This window comes from Photinus pyralis, unplaced genomic scaffold (assembly GCF_008802855.1).
Source record: "Photinus pyralis isolate 1611_PpyrPB1 unplaced genomic scaffold, Ppyr1.3 Ppyr1.4_LG7, whole genome shotgun sequence".
In the NCBI taxonomy this organism is placed as follows: Eukaryota; Metazoa; Arthropoda; class Insecta; order Coleoptera; family Lampyridae; genus Photinus; species Photinus pyralis.
The window spans coordinates 14,146,197-14,167,185 of record NW_022170738.1 but is presented as its reverse complement, the minus strand read 5'-3'; the positions used below and the strand labels follow the sequence as shown (position 1 = coordinate 14,167,185).

The following is a 20,989-nucleotide window of genomic DNA, read 5'->3' as shown; positions in this document are numbered from 1 at the left end:
AATTTATATTATACCTACATCGTCTCTGGGAGTAATCAATGTAATCGCAGTTTGGAAATCTTTCACTCCTTTTCATTTAATCCCGTAAGATTTTTCGTATGAATACTAGCGTACATTCTTCTTCTGTATTGTGTCGAAATCTTACTGGTCCAGACTACTTGATCTGCATCGGAAATCAATAATCCGATTCATTTTTGCATTTGATTTCTGTATACGCAATGACAGTGACCAAACCTGGAAGCATCGCATTTAATATGAAGCAAGCAGTTGCGATTTCGGCGGACCTCTCGGTGATGTGGATCGGATGAATATCGCTTTTGGTAACTTTCTAAATTAGATTTATAATCTGTTACTCAATAGTTATAAATTACTATGAAAGTGCCAAGAGCGAAAGTGAAGTGCTTCGGTGTATCCAATCAATAACATCCAAACCAACCGGTTTTTTTATACGGAATCTCCTCAAAAATGCTAAATCTCTGTTGTCCTTATATGGCGTAACAGTTACAGTCGCACTACTGAATTACTAAATGTTACCGATATTCACTTCTGTAGATCGTGGAATATATTACACCACTTTGAAGGTAGGTGGCAACAATTGGTTTTGGGTGAATGTGTGTCATCGGCAATTACAATAAAATCGGTAGCCCAGGGATCTGTTTTGGGACCACTCCTGTTTTCTACGCAGGGTGTTTTTTGGGAGCTTTAGTTAAACGTTTCTGGAAAAGTGAAATAGGCAAGATTTTGAAAATTTGAACTTAGGAATTACTCTGAAAGGCCGAATCGATGTAAAATGTTTTCAAAATACTGGAAGTAGTTGGTAACTTCGTTATTTCAAATGGCAACGGCTTTGTTTTACTACATGTTTGGATTCTACGTGAAATTTCTGTTCTTTTGATACCCACTGATCACTTGAAAACGGTTGTAGTTATGGGAACCCATTTTTCCCAGTGCATTAGAGAAAGAAGAAAGTTGGTTCTATCTTTCATGGTATTCTACTTAAAGGTCTCAACAAAAGGAACTGTTTTCTACCTATTACGCCCTTCTTTCTTACCCCTTATCAAAATAGGGAAGGGGGGGGGGGATTTTATCCTAACAAAGGGCGATTGGGACGTATGGAAGAAATATCCCCATTGGTGATGTCAAAACTTGTAATGCGAATATCTCTAGAATGGAATGTCGGAGAAGAGTACTCACAGAGGGCTATTGAAACATCTGAAATAGGCATATCTAATGGTAGAGTCAAAACTTTAAGCGCGAATAAGTCGAGAACGGAGTAGCGGAAAATGTTACTCATAAGGAGCGATTGGGGCGTCGGGGTGAAAGAAATGCGCCTTATCTGCACAAGAGTTGTGCACAATTTGTACTTGTTATATAGTTAGTTTCATTCCACGTTATTGTTACTTAATTAAAATTTAGAGGGGTTCAATTGAGGAGCAGATGCGTTGTCATGTGCCCCATTAGATGATGACGTAAAACATTAATATTGTTTTTCTAACAAACAACTAATCCTGAGAAAATTACATGAAACGAATAATAGTTATTACAACGTACCGACTGACGTTGTCCTGTCTCAGGTATTCAATTCGAACTGTAATAAATAATTTAGAAAAAATTATTTCAAAGTTCAAAATTTTATAATTCAGATTCTGTGTGTGAAATTTTTTTTTTATTCTTTTATTTTGTAACTAAAAAGTCAAATCTGCGTTCCCACCCATGCCGCATGGGTATGCATGTTTTATCTGAGATACACCGCCGTCTCATCCAAAATAGGGCACATGTTACACGATGTCCCAATTTCGATATCCCCCTGGAAGAACTTTTTACCTGTAGAAGTATAGAGAAACGGGTTTTCTCGGGTTTTTTACATTTTCGCCTCCGTTTCCAAGAAACTGTGCTAAACAACGAGGTTTGAGAGTTTTAGACGCAGGGCGTCCCTTATAAAAATTGAAAAGAACACAAAAGACTATCGAATAGCGAAATAAAATTGTGGTAGTTTCATTTGAAAAAAAAATAGTTATTTTGAAATTCGGAAAATTTACCATTGTGAACACCCTGTATCACTAAATCGGACTTTCTCATTATCAAAGTCTTGTTGTTTACTCGGATTAACATTATTACTAAAATTTATTTCTTAACTTCAAAAATCAAGGTAGCTACGATTCGTCAAGGCGAGGTTTGACGCTTGCTTATGTGAAATTATTCGAAAAAAACAAGTGGCATTGAAACAACGAAAAATATACAGGGTGTTCTATTTTTAAAAGTTATTTAGTTACACCGTAAAACTGAGACACTCTGTACACTATACAAAATAACTTCTAAAGATGGGCAACTATTTATAGTTGACATTTGCACAAAAGGCTTTTTTATATTTTTTACGAACTGTGTAGGCCCCTGAATAATTAAGGTTGCGAAATGATTATAACTTCATTTCTCGTATGTCACATCTTCGCACCGCCTTGCATTGAGCACAATCCCTATACTGCAGGAAACAAATACCGGTTTTTGAACCCTCTGTATTTATTAATAATCGAAATTTCTGCAGTGGAACGTCTTCTTAAAGAAAACCATTCCCCAATTAAAGAATCATTAAAAAAACTAGCAATTAGGATTTGAGCTGAAGTCATTTTTGACATAATAAATTAAAATATGTCAAAAACAGCTAAATTTAGTTATAGGACCTGGTGTACATAGAACTCTACGTAAAATCTAAAAATGAAATAATATATCTGGTACATCCGAAAGGGCGGCCAACGTTGCACCCCCTTTTTGCCCCTTAAATTCCGCATAACTATCATAACACGAACGAAAAACTTATTTTTGCCTTTTAAGTGACTAAATAAAATGATTTAAAAAAAGTTTCAAAAACTTTAAAAAACACTTCTCGTCAACAGAACGCAGAATATGCACTAAAAAAACAAAATAAAATTGTCGTTGAAAAAGTGTCTCAAGAATATGAATATTGAAAACATCCCAACACTCGTTCAAGAAAAATTGTAGGTTTTTTTTTGATTTTGTTACCAAAAAGGCAAACAGATTTTTGGCCGTAGACTATGACTGAAAAAACTCAAACATACAGCAAATTTGGTATCTGAGAGTTTTTTAACGTATATAACAAATCCAAACTCCTTGAAAATTAGACTGCAATTTTGATGGAGGCAACAAAAATCTCCATGAATCCATGGCCTACTATTTAAAAACCGTAAAAATTAAGGTTTATATTTTGATTCTTGGCTAACATTAAAAAAATACACATACACCCCCTCGTACATCCCCCTGCTACCATTCTTTTACTTGCTAAACAAAATGGAAAAGAAATACAAATTTTGGAACTTTTGCGAACGCGGCCCTCACACGAAAACCTTCACAAAGGTTTTGCGACTTCACTAAAACTTGAGGCAACTTCACAAAGACTACAGAACTAATGTACACTAGACTTCAACAGTGAATCTCTCGACTGGTAGTCGGGGGAGACCTATATCATAGTTCTGGATCGAGTTCTGGTATTTGTTGCACTTATTCTGGCAGTAGAGAAATTTAAGTACTGTAAAAATACAATTATTGCACAAGCAACCAGGCAACTCATTCAATGAAAGAAAGAACATCGCATTGTTCTGAAAAATAATAATTTTACGATTCTGTTGCAGTTGCGGTAATAAAAAGTCCGGGTCAAATCTCTATTATCCTCGTTCATATAAAAGTAGCTCATTAACGAATATGTTAAACAAATTAGTCTTTTTAATTAGTTTTAAAAATAGTACTTAATTAGATATGCCAAAGTTAACTAACGTTTACTTTAAAATAAAATTACTCTGAACGATGCAAAACTATTTACTGATTACTTAAGAAGTTAATATAAAGGTAGTACGACCAAGCAAAATCCCTTAATTAGACTACTTTTTAATACAATTACGACAGACATTAAAAGGTATCAAGATTGTCGGACGATGATCTGCAAATAAACCCATGTTCAGTATTTCCGGATCGACGTTTTTGCTCCATTTTAAATTTTATTCTAGTGTTAGTAATTTTAATTGCCTTCCAAAATTAAGTTTCTTGCTTGGATTGATAGGTATGAAGTTTCTTGCCTTCGTCTTTAACTAATACAAAAATACAGCCTGTAGAAAAATGTCCATCAAATAACTGCCAGTTTATTTTTAGTGTACTTTCACTTAAAAAAATAAGAAGTGCACTTTTGCGCTCTTGGTGTCGGTCTGTCTGGCCTGAGCCACAAAGGCTCCAGAACTACACCACTTATACACACTTGGTATTGGTGTTATTCGATCAGAAATTAATTAATTCATGTTTGTATACATAAGGGCTATTAAAATCGAAAAAACAAATTTTCTTCATCTCTTGCTTAACGAATTTTTTTGCTGTTTTAGGCCAAACCTCCAGATAAACTAAATAAGACAAGATGCATATATATAAGGTAAAAGTTGAGTTTCTGGAAGCTCTTCAGTCAAGGCACGGTAACGCAAAGATGGGTGAAGTTCGTTAAACCTGGAAGAAAATCTCCCGAAAAACCTGGGGTAAAGCGGTGGACAGCGGCAAACATTAATCAAGAAAATTTTCCCATTGTTAGGATCCATTTCAGATTGTGGGTTTTTTTTCTTGAGAAATTCAGTGCGTGCTAAATTAATTACTTTCACGATCAAGCTACCATTGCCACGAGGCCGACCGGGTCGTTAAAAAACAAAAGAATATTCGGGAAGAGTGAAACTACTCTACTAAGCGGCCTCAGGCTTTAGACGTGACGACCTCAAAATCTTTCTGCCATTGAAAATGTGTGTAACATTCAAGAGTTAATTTTAGCAAGTTTTTTTTTGTTATTGCTAGTGAAATTTATTTACATTTATGCAAGTGGATACCGTGCGTTTCCAAAATAGTAATTTTAAAGGCACAAGATTCTGCAAAGATTTCCCCACCTTAATTTGGAAGGCAATTATAAAAAACGGTGGCTCTCAAATTAAAATACTATCATTTTCTCTTTAAGACTCATTTACTAACACATAATTATGTGAAGATTCTCTGTAGTCACACGTTTATGTAATTAAATGGAAAGCTTAATTCAGCAAGTAAAAAATTGTAAGCGCAAACTACTTATTGTTCTTGACGGTTTCCAAATGCGAAGGTCAATCATGAGGAAGATCCGCGAAGACTAACGAAAGTTCGAAATTACAAACTAAATGCTATTTACAAAACGGAAGATAAAAAATGATTTCCATCGTGGAAAATAAAATAAATTGCACCGGAGTGGGTACCATTTTATAACGATGTTGGCGGCCTCTTTTTTGAGAGTAACGCTGCGTCAAAAAAGCGTCAAAATGTCATTTCAATATAAATGCTGTTTATTAACAGATCCATAATTACTTAATATTTCACCGTTAAAAAAGTGGTTGAAAACTTGTTCTTTGGGCGATCAAACTGTGACGTTTGAATTTTATTTTTGATTCTTTACGCTAAAATTCATGATCCATGGATGACGAAAAAATTTGATAGTCTCCAGTCATTTTTTTGCAACTCTAAGGGGTGGAACCTCTGGAGCAGACTACTATTTGCATGTGTAATCGTTTTTTGCCCAATAATGCTAACAAGACTTTTTAAATATCTCTTACATCCAAGATAACACCGTATGCCCTATTTGGATTAAGACTGCCGTGTATCTCAGCTGTTTTTAAAGATAAGAGACTTGCGGTTTTCGCAATGTTGTTTGAACAGATACAGAAAAATAAAAAAAACACTTTTGCATTACCACTTTTTGAGCTCTACACTGTTGAGACATTTTCAATTCGTTTTGTTTGGGAAATCAGCATGAATTTTATTTTATTATATGGCTAGTAAAAAAGTGCATACTGCATTGAGTAGCATTTTTGATTACTAATGCAACGATGTCGAGAACGATTTACGAAACACAAAAAAACAAAAGTTGCAAACTGTTGGTTTCAACAGGATGGTGCACCCTCGCGCAACGCCCTAATCGTGTGAGAATATCAATTTCCTGGCAAATTAAATGTTTTAATCCAAAACTCTTGTTAACTCCTCGCAGGAAACACACAAAATATTTTCTAAGTACACACAAGTGGTCTAGTTGCATGTGGAAAAGTTGATTTTTAATTTGTTATCAATTTTTCAAGGTGGAACTTCTTTCAAAACCTATTTCGAGCTGAAGGTGGAACGGACAAAAAATTAAAAATATTAGTGGTGAAAACTGAAGGTCCCAAATTGGAAAGTGACTATTGGAATTTGGAAAATACAGTGGATGCGAGTGTGTAAAGTTGGTGGTTTTGGAACCCAATCTAACTTAAAAAGTGAAGGAATTCCGAATATTTTCCAAAAAAATGTACACAATTACCGTTGCCATGTGCTCTATTGGAAAGATAAGAGAGACAGTCTAGAAACACAAGATCCTATTTTAGTCGCTATTCATTTTTCAACAAACTCCCTCTATGCACAAACGAGCGACTGCACTTTGTAACGAAGCACCCGATATCTGCCAGGAAATTATCAGTTTTAATGGATAACGGAGTAAACCTGCATGGTTTTAATGCTCGTTTTAGTTTACAAAACCAAAATCATCTAGATGATTATTTAACCGAGCTGAAATTCGAAAATATTAATTTGGCCTCTTCTTCTAAATGACGAGAGCTTTCCGGCGCAACAAAGACAATTGAAATATCTTGACGGAAACTGTTGCAGACGGCGGATTAAATTCGGCATTTTATTTTCCTTGGCGGACAGCTCTACAAATTAACCCGCCAATTTCTAACTTATACCTATAGAGGGAAACATTTTCGGAGCGATAATCTTCGTAACGAAGCGCCCAACTTAAAACGCGTCTAGATACAGAGGGTTCCGAGACTCATTCGCCAAGTCACCAAACCGCTGACCTTGACTAGGGGCGAGGCCGTACCCTTGGTGGCGCTCGAGTCCGTCCGTCCGTTCCGCTGACAGAACATCCAGGTTGCCGCCGACGGCCGCTCACATGATTGACTTACTATACTTGCAAATTTATTTATTTTTCTTTTAAATTAATAAATTGCCATTATTATTCTGCTACTGGTTATTTAATTTTCATGCCATTTGTGCGCAGACATTCTACCGAAGTTCTAGAAGTTTTTAATAAAGTAACTGGTCACAATATTGGCGCTCCTTAATAACTATCTTTTGTTGTGGAAACAACGTCATGTAGACGTTATTTCCAATTCCAAATTTCCAAAACTAATGATGCGACACCTTGTATGTGGCATTATTTCAATTTATTAAGTAAATCTGGAGGATAAACACAAAGTTTGTTCATTTTACTTGAATTTGTATCTCAGTGTTGTTTTTCCCTTTTAGAAATGTTGTAAATTCCTTTTGTAATTTATTCATTTTAGATAGTGTTCCCAGTCAGACGCGATAACGAGTTTTATCAGGTAAAAAATAATTAACGCACGTGTTTTATGGCGGTTAAGAGACAACGGCGGTGTTTCGAAGAAATGCGCGTTTCATATTGGAGGGGGGGGGGGCGTTTGGTGAGTTCCATCGTTAATGAGTTATTTGAAAATTCTTAGAGGAGTTTTATTTTATGGTGCAAGTGGCGTTTCCTTAAATACTGGATACGACTAAACGAGGCTGCTGCTGCTGTTAGCTTTCGCGACGGTAAACGAGCGTGTACATTTGTTTACACTAAATTATTGGCAGTCAGGCCTATTTGAAAACCCTTTTTCTTTTAGGGATTTTCATTTAATTTTTTTCCTCCATGTGTATCGGAATAAATTTTTGTCATTGTCATTAATTAGTTTTATTCGAATCAATTGTGCGACCTAGATAGAGTCTTTATGTTAGATTTTTCTTATATTCGTGCCCAAATTATTTTAGGTGTTAATCAAATATTATTAATTAATTTCAACAGTAAAAAGTAACCAAACTTTACACAAATAGTTCAATGCTGTTTGACTTCAATGCTTTTACGTCTATGTCTACCTTATTATTGTTTGTAAATTTTTCTTTATTGCCAATTGTAGGGTGGTAGCATTTGGCAACCATGGACGTGTGCTACATATATTTTTCAAAATGGCAAGCGTTTTCAAAATACAAAATAAAAAATGAGGTCCATTTTTCACAAAATAAATTGATGATGGCCCCAAAGAACCGAAACGTCTAATTATGCCAGGTTATAGGGGGAAAAATTTCAAATGAGCTGAATCCATTCAAAGAGCAAGTGGTCAACTCGGGTCAATCAAAACTGTTGAAATATTGCATAAAGAGCCTTAACCAACACGGACGGACAGAAACTAACTAGTTTTCCTTTTCAGGCGCCACAAGTATACTGACGAATCCTAAAAAATGAAATAAAAAGCATATAATCTTGCAATAGCAAACAGCCTATTTATTAACGATTATACTGTGTGCTTTCCCTGTGCTATTTTTGAACATTATCTATGTCTGAACGATGATGTAGCTGAATGGGCTCGGCTATAGGCATATATCTTATCTTCGTCCGTGCCAAGTACCCACCCTTGCAATTACCTACCTGAAATTAATTTTGAAGGGTAATTTACCACTTCGCACTTGCTCTTTTTACTGAGCTACCGCAAATAAAACGTCGACTACTGATGGGGAGGACTCTCAAGAGAATTGCAGCCAGTGACGCAATTAGATACTTTATCTTCACACTATGACTGATTAGTGGTTTTTTCTTTGAACAAGATATGCGTCATGTCAACTTTCCATCGAACTCGTAAAAGTTGGAATCGCAACTCGCTAATGTATGCATAGGTACGATATGACATACTTTTAGTAAAATAAACAACCCATCATGCCTAATTGAAAAAGAAAGGCAATGGAGGCAGCTTTAATTAGACTGGGCGTATGAAAGGTACCTATAGTCGAAAAATGCAGCACAGTTGCATAATTCTGTGATATGCAATACTTGCCAAATATTCCTTACGTAATAATGCACCTGTGCTCTCTTCACTTTCATAATGCGAAAGTTGAAGTAGATTAGCAAACTAAACAAAAAAAAATCGATCAATTTTCACATTTGAAAATGATACCGGACGAAGGTTCCCAAATGCCGTCTACGGGACCTCGAAGTAATCGACCTGTCGCATGGAATCTGGGACACCTAGTATATTGATTCGCCTGTTGTAGAAACAAAGGCGCCAAGTATGAATAGGCAGTTGGCATAGAAACCCTGGGTTATTTGCCTTCATTAACATGTAAATTAATGAGTTGAATGACGCCAATGTCATTGCCCAAACGAAATTTCCTAATTGGTTTCTAATTTTTGTTTCCCGAAGATCACGCAACGTTGGAAAATGCTCAGAGGTACTTACCGCTGTAATTATCGAATACGTCGTTGTATTTGTCTATGACGCTAGTGACTAAGTGGGCCATTTTCGATTTTGTCGCCTGGAAAAAAAAACAAAAATTAAACGCCGTTCGTCAAACTATATACGATTTTCGCGTCAAATGGAAATGTTACATTACCGGTTGTTTCAAATTCGCATGAAAAGAAAGTCGGCCTCAATCTCTCGTTTATTTATTTTTTTTGAGAGGGTACAAGAATACAAATGGGTCACAATTCAGAGTCGAAATGATGTGTCGGGAAACACTAAATGATTACGCAAGCTTTTGTTTAGGCCGCTCGAAAGACACGGATCACATGATATGACTTGTTGCCTTCCTGTAAAATGTTTCCGGAAAAACTTTCATTTCACTCTACGTAAAAGGACATACCTACCTCTGATCATAAATGTGCATTATAATACAATAAACTTGAAATGGATGGTAAATTATTCTAGGATGTTCTCAGTACAGGGGGCTCTCCATTAGGATCTTTGTAACGGTGAGAGATACAGTGTAAGGGGAATGGGGGCGAAGTTTCTTCTTTTTGGGCCTAAAAAACCGCATTTGAAATTTTTGAAAATAACTGAGGTATCACCGAAAAATGGAAAATGTCGGTTATGTTCAAAGATTTTTCCAAAATTTCAAAGACAAGGGGCAACTTTGTTCCCATTTAACCTACATTGTATCTCTCACCGTTAGGGAGATGGTGAGCCACAAATTAGACTAGATTTCATACCCTTAGAGTAATATATTTGCCCAATTTGAGTCCGTGCATTCTGCTTTGCTTTTACTGAAGGTTTAATTACGACGTTTCACTACTTACTCCCCTTAAACTTGTAATTGCGTAGTTTTCGTTTTAATTTTATCGCTTTTGAATCGTTCAATTTTCAAATTTGCATGTTTTCTAGAAGGTTTCATGTGGTCGTTTGCGAATTTTTATTATTAGGGGAAAATTACGCGTTTCATGTTGGGCAACGGGGCGCGTTCTGTCAAAGCTGGCGTTTATCCAATCTGTTTGTGATTAGCGATTTATGCGAAAATTCTTAAAGAAGAAAAATATGGTCCATTTCCGACCGTTTAAGGTAGGTAAAATGAAAAGGAAATTTGACATTTTCGATTTTTCGTTGACAAGATTTTTCAAAAACTTCAAATTTGCGTTTTTTAAGTCACAAAAAGGGGCAACTTTGTCCCCATTTAACCTACACTGTATTTCTCACCGTTACAGAGATCCCAATGGTGAGCCACGATTTTGAACCACCCTGTATAGTTATTATATTAAGAAAATTTAAGATTTCTTTTATTGTTATATTATGTCCCCCACCTGAGTGCGGGGTAAGATGTCCAAACAAGCGTTGTAAGCTTTTCTTTCTTTCAAGGATTTTGTTTTAATTCTTTCATGTATTTCGTAATAAACTTTTGTCATTTTGTGTTTACTCGAATCCAAAGTGCGACCCAGATAGAGTTCTCATGTCAGATGTTTCTATTTGAGCCAAGATGTATGCCTGTGTGTAATAAATTTTTTGGAATTTTCCATGATTGATCACCGAGTCTCTCAAATTGAGAAATTTTAAGTCAATATAAGGATTTTTCTTATAGCAGATGCCGGCTGGGTACTAGGAGAGATTATACCATTCTAAGTTTCAATTTTGATTTGCTCTGAGATAAGTAGCTGGATAGGTGAATTTTCTGGGGTGGCATAGTAGACCCCATGCCATTGCACTATGTTATTACACAGGTTAGTACAAACAGAACTGAAAAAAATGGGCGGAAAATTTTCATTAATTTAAAGGCAGCATTTGATAAAAGTGGAAAGAGAAAAAGTATCCAAAATGATGGAACAGGAATTAAGTATGTCGAGAGACAAGAAGGAGGGTAAGAATAGGAAGGAAGGAGTCTGAAATATTCTAAACAAATAAAGGAGTGAAACAGGGATATTCACTTAGCCCAACCTTATTTAATAATATTAAGACAGGGTCAAAGTGGAGGGATCGTAGTACGTAGTAACAGATGATGAAATGATGGGGAGAATGGAGACATATTGGGAAAGAAAGGGAATAGAGTTACCTAAATGTCGAAAAGTCGAAGATAACGAGATTTGGGAAAAAGGGAGGAAGAAAAATGAAGAACGGAAAGAGTAGCGGAGTAAGCGAAGCTAAATAGTGATCCAATAGACCTCTGCTTCCGCATAAGTTCTGCATATTTTGAACTTCCGTTTCCGCCTCCCATTCCGCCATTTTATGACGGAACTAGATTTTCCACCGCGACTTCGTACGCTTGGTATTGACCGATAACGATACCCCAGGGTGCGTAATGTAAAAATGTCGAGAAAAATGTAAATACGTCGGCACGGTACGATGAAAGTGACTTGGCACATGTATCGATCGGTATGCGAAATAACAGAGTGCGACATCAACGAAATAAGAAGCTTCTGCTTCCGCTTCCACAAACAATATATCGTCTCCTGTTTCCGCTTCTGCTTCCATTATAACACTTCCGTTGTATCACTAAAGTTACTTAGGGTAGCAAAAGCAAAAAAATAATGGAGCAAATGCGCAAATAATGGAGCTAAGGGGGGGTGCTACAGAGCAAAAAAATGTATGGAATGATGTTAAGGAAAAGGAAAAAATACATAAATTTTAGGTTTATTAATTTATTGTAAAAAGTTTTTAATAAATTTTGAAGGATTGAGGTACACTCACGACAGTGTATAATTTCCTCTCCCTAAAATCGATTTTTCCCTCTTTTGGACTAGATTTTACCTCATTAGCGGGAGTACACAAAAGTAGTACCTACTGTTGAATACTGTACTCCCCTTTTACTTTTAATAAAGGCTTAAATTGATGCATTTTGTCCTCGACTCCTTGAAAACTTTCCAAAAGTTTTGCTTTGAGGGGAGATTTCATACTCTTAGAGCGAAGTGCAAGATATTTTTGCCGAATTTGAATCGGCACTCTTCTTTACTGTAGGAAAGCTTAATCACGACATTCTATTTTCTCCCCTTAAAATCGGGTTTTTCGCTTTCGCTTTTCACCTCATTCGGAGGAGTGCAAGAAAACGTTTCTACTGAAAGATAACTCTGTACTTTTACTTTTGATTTTTCAGCATTTTCTTGGCGAATTTAAAAACAATGTTTTTGCTTTGAGGGTAGTCTTGATATCCTGTAAAGATAGGTGCTAAATTTGAATCCTGGTACTCTGCTTTAATTGACACCCCAACTCGAGAAAGTGCTCACGTCAGTAAAACAATTGCAAGTTTTTACCTTTACCAAGACCTTTGTTAATTGATCTATGCTGCCTATATTACCTTATCTTTGGGACAACGCCCTAACGTTTCTAGGATGAGAAATCCATATTTTACCAATAAGTTCTGAATCTGAACGTCGCCGTCTCGGTTGGTTAAGAGACGGCGAAGTATCGTCGACCTCGACAAAGCAACGTATTATTGAATTGGACCACCCTGCAAAGGACCCACGATTAAACTAGTAATTTCCAAGTAAATTTCTACGCCAATCAATTGAATTATACATTAGACCCTTAGTCATGTAATGTCAATGCTACGGAGAATCGATATAGGGTGTGCGTGCTTGGGAAAGGTTCCATATTGGGTTAAAGGTTAACGCAGGATAAATCAATATTCTTGAACTTGTAAAATTGGGTTAACATAAAGACAACGCGAGCCCTACGCAAACAATGGAAATCCGCCAACGTAAGTAGGTACGCGATCATTTTTCCGGACATGGCAAATACTGAAACCTGAAATCTGCGGACGTGAAAGAACTGCCGATTCAATGGTAAAATATGCATTGCAGGTAGATACAATACAATGTCGATGAATTTGAAATAAAATGTGTTGTGTAACGCCGCAGAAAGCGTCAAATTACTTCTTGTGTAAACTAATGAAGTTGGAAATGGTAGAAGAAGAAAATTGACTTCCGTAATCGCTTTGTTTCAACACGGACCGCAAATGCCACTTTTGCGTAATTAAGCAGATTGGGGAGGTGGTTGTTTGACAACTAAATGCTGCTTATTTCAAAACATCCGCTCTGCTTCAGGCTAATACAATCTTTAATACGACCATTAACGAATTTATGCTACTATTGGGGTACACTTTTTAAAATTTTAAGAGCGGCAACATAAAATGAATTTTGCCAGGATTCAGTGAAATTAACAGGGGAATTTCTGGAAATAAAACTCTAATCAATGCTATTGCTATGAGTTAATGGATTTTCGAGTGGTTTTTCCAACATATTGGCCGGTTAGAGGACGAAAACGAAATCCCTTTGTAAACAAATTGAATGTCCAAAGTGTTTTCATATCATCATTGAAGCACATAGGTATGTATGTGAAAGCTACACGCATGCAAAGTTTCATCCCTTCTTCCGGATGGGACCATAAAATAGATTTATGTTAGGACAAGGAGCCGTACTAATAATCGATTTTTTTCGAAATGGAACGCATATGCAGAGTGTCACAAGTAAAAGTAAATGCATGGGCATTTCGAATTTCGTTTGCAATAAAAGTAAAACAATCGACCACCAAATTTTAATTGTTTTAGAAAATGGCAATGTTTCAATTTTTCTCAAAACGCAATTATTAGCTTTCACTCGATGTTTTTAACACCCCTGTAGACATTTTTAATGTCGATATAGAAATTTTGCTGGGAATAGGGCAAGTATGTTCCCATTAACTAAACTTTTATCGCTTACCATTTGCCCATGTGTCCCAGATTGTACCAAATTTATGAGGGCGGTCCGATAAGTACTTACCCTTCAAAACTGAAACGAACATTTTTGAAAAGTGACGATTTATTTTCCAACATAGTCCCCTTTTAGGTCGATACTTTTCGCTGCTCCAAATTCTTTGACACATCTGAAAAATACGTTTTCTCGAAGTCTGCAAAGTAGGCCTCCGCGGCGGCGATGACACCCCCCACCCCCCTCAGTCAACTCAAATTTTCGGCCCGGCGAGTGACTTTCTCAAGTTTGGAAACAAAAAGAAGCCGCACTGGGTAAAATTTTCTGCATTGTGTCGAATTCGGCATACTTAATAGAGCCGTGTTATCCTCCGTGGTAGCCGTTTTCGGCGCACCTGGGCGTCGCTCATCAAAAACCGACATGCGACCCCGTTGAAACGCGGTAAACCGATTTGTTACGGTAGCCAGCGAAGAATAAAGAGTCACGGTACACGGAATCCAAGCGCTCTTTGATTTCCCTTCCAAAAAACAAGAAAAATTTTGCGATTCTGCGATAGTGGCGCCATCCGGCGGTGAGGCTAAGAGCTTATCGGACCGGCCTCGTATTTACCATAGGGACTTGGAAAACGGTAAGATACAATTTCGGTTAAATGGGAGCTAAGTTGCTTTATTCCGAGCACAATTCGATTTTGTATCTACCTACAGGGGATTTTAACAATATCGAATAACAACCAAAAAGTAGGTTTTTCGAAACATGAAACATCGCCGCCATTTTGTAAACAAAACTTGGGTAGTTTCATATTCACTATTCGAATAACGTGATTTTTCTAAGCTTTCTAATTTTATTGCAAACGAAATGCCCACATGGTTACTTTTCTCCGGGACACCCTTTATGCCAAGTTAATGTAATTAATTTAAATTTAATCCCATTTAGTACTACTATAGGTACATTTTCGTGGTTAATATACCAATGTTCAATATGATAAATAAAAGGTTTTTTTAGTAACGTACAGTATCTAGAACAGGGATTTAATTTAAGCTTTTTTTTTCGTCTAGTCTCGATCTAGTCTAGACCGATCTAGACCCTAGAGTTCCGTTTTTACCTCGGTTTTTACCGGATATACTCTGAATCTGAATGATATCCGTTCCTTAAATCGCGAAAAACACAAATTTCGAGTTTATTTTAAGACGAACTTCTTAACACCTCGGTAAAAATAAAGAGAATTTTGAAAATTATTTAACGCAAAATAAACTCGGTGTTTTCCACGATTTAAGGGACGATATATCAATATTGAGGGATAAATTTAGGAGTAATAAGCATTTTATCATTTTTATGGGTAACTACCGGTAACTACTAGGTATAGATCGAAATGAAAATAAATGCATGTGAAAAACCAAATTTTGAACCTGCTGTTAGATTTGCTTTTATTCCAAGTGCCTATGTATCAAATTTCATATAAATACTTTCATAAATAAAAAAAGTTTGCAACTCGCAATGCGAAAAGGGCACTGTGAATGTTGAATCGATTAGGCCTAACTTTTGGCATTGCGTATTATATGGCTAAAACCGAGGCTTAAAATATGCCCATATTGAATTTCATGCAATTCGGTTCTTAACGAGGTTCTTAACTAACGGAGATGTCAAAAGGGCCTTCCTTATTTTTTTTTACGTACATTGTCAATTCACGAACTCCGATCTACAAATCTGATCAAGAATCTAAATGTAAAATTTCATCATAATCGGCGGTTCATTAGTTAGCGAGATATCGTACTAATGGACAGACGGACAGGCACCGCAAAATTATAAACTCTCTAGGTCCTAGGAGCTCTTAATAATTTAAAAATGTTGGTTATTTAAAATATTTTTGCTATAGTCTTTGATTTAGAATTTAATAAGTTGTCATATTATGTAATAATATACAGGGTGTTCCATATGAAAAGTCACATGTTTATTATCATCTGAAAAATGCGATGCGGTCTTGTTTTTTTAATTGCAGATTTGGATTCATTAGAAAAAATACACAATTTTGGTACTTTAACCGTCTCACTAACTCGAGAACTAAGAAAGTCAGCAATAGTACCGACTTAATTTGAAATAGGCTGTATACAGGGTGTTTCGTGAGGAATGGTACACAAATAATAACATAATGTCATAGATTTGTTCATTTTAAGCAACGGATTCCTAAAAACGTGCTCAATTCTGATAGATAACTGAGATACTAACGTATGTACTATTCCTGAAACACCCTGTATGCCGAGCTGTATGTACTTGTGAAAAAATTCTTTCTTGAAATATGTTCATACGGTATTAACCGAGGTATTAACTTTAGTAACAAGTTTGTTAGTGTAGTTAATCATCACCATCAGTTAATGTGCGATTAATGCAATAAATCTTGAGTTAATGCAGTAAATGTTCGGTTAATGCGGGAAATGTTGAGTGAATCTCGGAGTGAATGCAGTTAATACAGTAAATTTTTAATTTGGTGTACAAGATTTTCCGTAGTGGTACCCCTCGGTCTAAAGTGCTTCGTGATGTGAGTTTCAACATTTGCGTTTCTTCTCTACTTTATTCTCAAGAACCATAACAGATATCGACTGATGGAATTTGCGGGTTACCTAGGTTTTTAGATATGATATATTTTTTGTATAAATATTTCCAAATTTCCTACCTCGAAATAGGGCACCCCTAAATTGCGGTGCGAAAAAAAGAGATTTATTTCAGGTGTAAATCAAAATTTGTGTAATAAATTCTTGAGAATTTTCGGAAGTTGATCTGGACTACTTAGTCTCCCAAATTGTTAATTTAAAATCAACATTGAGGTTTTGCATTGTGAAGCCGAACGTCTACGAGGAAAATAATTGCAATCCTAAATTTAAAGGTTGTTTTGTTTTGAGCTACCTAGACAGGTGTTTTATGGGTGGTGTAGTGACCGCATTCCATTGCACAAAGCTCTGCACTCAATATTTCAAAAATCTATTCGCATCTTAGTTATTCTACTCAACGTCGTTAGACACCCTGTACAGTCGGATCCCATTTTACTTACTCTTTTCTTTTCTAAAGAAAAAACATACATACAAACACTGTGGTGAGGATGCGGAATTAATCATGACAATAAATATTACATTAGTCTATGGTCACTAGACGTCTCATTTATGGTAAATTGCATTGGAGGTGTAATAAAGAGGCGACAAGAACAAGTATTGGTAATGAAAAGCCATAAATTTCGTCTTTTCTTTCAAGAAATCTGCTTTATTTCGCAATTTAAATTAGGCAACTACGTTCAGGGATTTTTTTCTGCTCCATAGGCACCTCAAGTGTAAGATCGAGTGTAAGATTGCATTCGATTGTATTATTACCATAACGTCCCAGTTATTCGAGCTGTTATTTCATTAACAGACAATATTCTTCAATTTTTTTCAATTATATATTATTGATTAACATCTATGGCTTAATAAACCGCATCATCAACAGTCGCAAGTAAACCAGTACAAGGTAAACAAATCGATTTTGCAGATGTACTAGAAACGACCACGATTAATGAAAATGAATGTACAGTTCGATCCATCTACGGTAAAGTAACTTCGAACAAATCTTAATTTTTTTTAATGCCTAATTACACAACATCTGCAATAAGTCTAACCTTTATCGAGGTCTTAAGTGTATTCAAAGAATGCCCGCGTTATTATGATCTTTGGAGCAAGTAGGTCAAATTTCTCAATAATGCAAAGAGGAATTGGTAAAATTAGGCTAAAGCGATGTATATAGGTGACACCAGCATGACCCGTTAAATTCGTTCGGCTGGAAAATTGGGTGCAAGGTTTCACAATAATTATGGTTTATTGTATGCAAAATATGAGTCAGTTTCGATTTCGATTTTGGGTGCGTGAAATTAATGCATGTGGGGCGTTTATATAAACTCAATTTTCGACATGCCTCTTCGAAATGGATTCCATAGGAAAGTACGAGGGAAAGTATGTTTACCAATTTATGAGAATGCGGGTTGAAGTGAGGGACAACGGCTCGGACAACGGTCTTCTGGACTGATTTCCTCTCGGATTTCCTTGACCACATTTATTTTGTTTGGGAAATCGAATTACGAATTACAATTTCCTGTAAATATCCTCCGTTTATAGAACCATAAATGCCAGAATTTTTAGTTTGGTTTGCCATGCGTCCATCAGACGACCCACTTTTTTGAAAAGTAATGGGCGCAGTTCAAAAATCAAAATTCGAAAATGTGTACCTTTGCGAATTGAAAGTTATAAACTAAAAATCGCGCATTCACATTACGAGGCGAAATAAGAAGTAGGTATTTGTTAATTTGTTAAGCAAGAAATTTGCAATTTCTTGATATACCTACCAACAAATTTCACGTATAGAAAGGTGCAATTAATAAAAGAACCGTTCATTGAAAAAATGGAATATTATTTAATCCTGGTTAATAAGAATATTGTGGCGTGGTATTTAAACTACCTACTTTCCGTTCCGGTGCAAGAAAAAAATAACTTTCTCTAGTTATTTATTACTTAATTTGATCAATTCCACGATTATCTAATTTACTCAATTCAATTCGCGCATTATTGTTTACGGTCATTTATTAAAAAAACGGTTATAGGATGAGATGTAAAACTGAGTTTTTTTCTAATTTATTGTGTATAATTAAGCCGTTGAATTGCAGTAATTTAATTACTGTAATAAAGTGAACAGGAAGTTGTCGAACAGGTAAGCAATGCGTCAAATGAGAACCAAAAACAGGATTGCATTGACGCGTGTAAATGGATTGAAGGGCACATAATTGGTCAATTTATACTGTAATTGATCCACAGTTATTAAATGCAATGTATTCTTTACTTATGATTTTCAAATTAGGCCAGCTCTTGAACGAATGCATTACGGAGCTTTTTTGGGATGTGTGCCGCGTAACCTCGACTTTGAGATTCTGCAAAGTATTTATTTCCGTTAATTTAGTTAGGGGAAGAAACCATCTAAATTATTGCATTCATTTGAGAAGTTCGATGATCGGTCATTTGAATTTTTCCGGTTACATCATTCGAATTCATTCAGAATTGCTTGGATTACACTATGGGACGCGTCGTAAATTTATGGCATGTAAATTAATTGTTTAAATATTTTAAGTGCCCCCGTAGCTCGTCTGGCTCACCTTCAAAAGCGACGCGGCAATGTCTCGGATGCTAATTTTATGAATGTAGATTTTTTTGCCATTTTTGCTTCTTCTTGACAGACAAAGTTTTTCGATTCTCTCCATAGGGCAACTCGAACATGATTTTTTTTTAATTCAACCCTTTTTTAACCAACTCAGACCGGCGGCGGCTAGACCTGGTGGAAATGAAAATGTTGAAGTGGATGATGGGGACAGAAACTTGGTCACGGATGCTGCATCACGGGCAGTTTGGGAACACAAGGCTGAAATAATGGGGTGCCTTAAGGTTCTAACTTTGGTACGATTTCTTTAAAACTCAAAAAACCACTTACCAACATAGTTGTAAGTACTCGTGTAAGTACGAGTACAAGGGACCAAAACTTTGTTTTCCAAATTAAGGTCCTACATGCTTAGTCTGAAGGTTTCATCTCCTCAAAATCCCAAAGTATGTCTCATCTTTAATTTTTTCCTCGATTTTTTCGAGGATTTTTTCTCAATAAAGACAACAGGTCGAAGAACGGAAACTTGTGGCTTTACCTAGGTTTTTGGGTAAGTGTGCCTTTTCGGATTTTTCAAAAATTTCTCAAAATTCCTATCTCGAAAAAATTTAGTCTTAGTTTTTGAAACGGCACTTCGCACTATAACAAAAAAATCATGAGAAAAATATTTCACTTTAATATTATTTATTGAACTGATTTAATAATTCATTTTTAAATACTTAAAACTTGTAGATGCCTTTTCACCCTTTTGGGACCATGCCAAGACTTGCAGTTGGAATTTTTGGTCAGCGTTTCAAATCTCTTTTTGGATTGCTCATTTTCATATTGAAAAAACCGTCGAGATTATAGATTTTTTTAGCAAGTGTAAATTTACAAGAAAACAACAAAAAACCCGAGAAAAAACCAAAAAATTTAAAAAAAAATATACAATCAATCTGATTTCGACTTCTTCTGTAAATTAGAAAAAGTTGAGTTTGCGATTGCAGGGACGGACAAATTAAAAATTTTCGATGAAAGCGTGGTTCGAGGCGTGGTTGCAACTTATAAATTCAACTTTTCCGTTCAGAAATGAAATATACTATGAAATAGAAAACTTTCGGGACAATATTCTATACAATATTGAATTTTTGCCCAAAAATTTCATAATGGCTCTTTTTAGGTTTTTGTGGCTCACGTGAAAAGTCTTTCTTTACAATGATTGTAACCTGCCGCCGAGCCTGCCGCTTTCAAAATAAGTGTACGGGGTTAGCTAAAAGTTATCGGACCAAAACTCATTGTTTTAAATGAAACACCCCGTATATTTTAATCTAGAAAATAGCATATTAAATTTCCTTTTCAAAAATATAACACTAATTCAACAAAATTCAATAGTGATTCAAAAAGATAGTAACTCGGATAGTAGGTATATTAAAAAATTCAAAAATTTGTGTATTTTTTTAACTTTTTTTTAATTTTTTTAATATCTTTAAATCATTTTTAACGATTTTGAATCCTATTTGCAGTTATCTAAACACTTGAACCTATTATTGTTATATTTTTAAAAAGAGAATTTTATATTTTAACCCAGTGGTTACCAACGTTTACTGGGCCCCGACCGAGGCCCCGACCTATCTAACAAACATTTCCAATCTTGGGAACCATCTCTTAGCTTTTTTCCGTGACAAAGAGTATTTTAACTTTTAGGAATCTAAATGAAACACCGAGTGAAACACCTATCAAATTTGTCACCTATTTTTAGGGCATTTTCGCAAATTTGTTTGTGAAGGGTAGTTTTTAATCTTTACTGGCCGGCTGGCTGGCTGT

At 35.8% G+C, this 20,989-nt stretch overlaps 1 protein-coding gene across 1 annotated transcript in view; it reads right to left on the bottom strand.

The window, feature by feature from the left end:
* The window catches only part of LOC116176376 (elongation of very long chain fatty acids protein AAEL008004-like), a 46,919-nt gene that overhangs the window by 8,167 nt on the left and 17,763 nt on the right, over nucleotides 1–20,989 (bottom strand). The window contains exon 2 of the mRNA XM_031494901.1: nucleotides 9,321–9,396. Within this exon, the coding sequence (XP_031350761.1) occupies nucleotides 9,321–9,396 (76 nt within the window). The remainder of the gene's footprint in view (nucleotides 1–9,320; nucleotides 9,397–20,989) is intronic.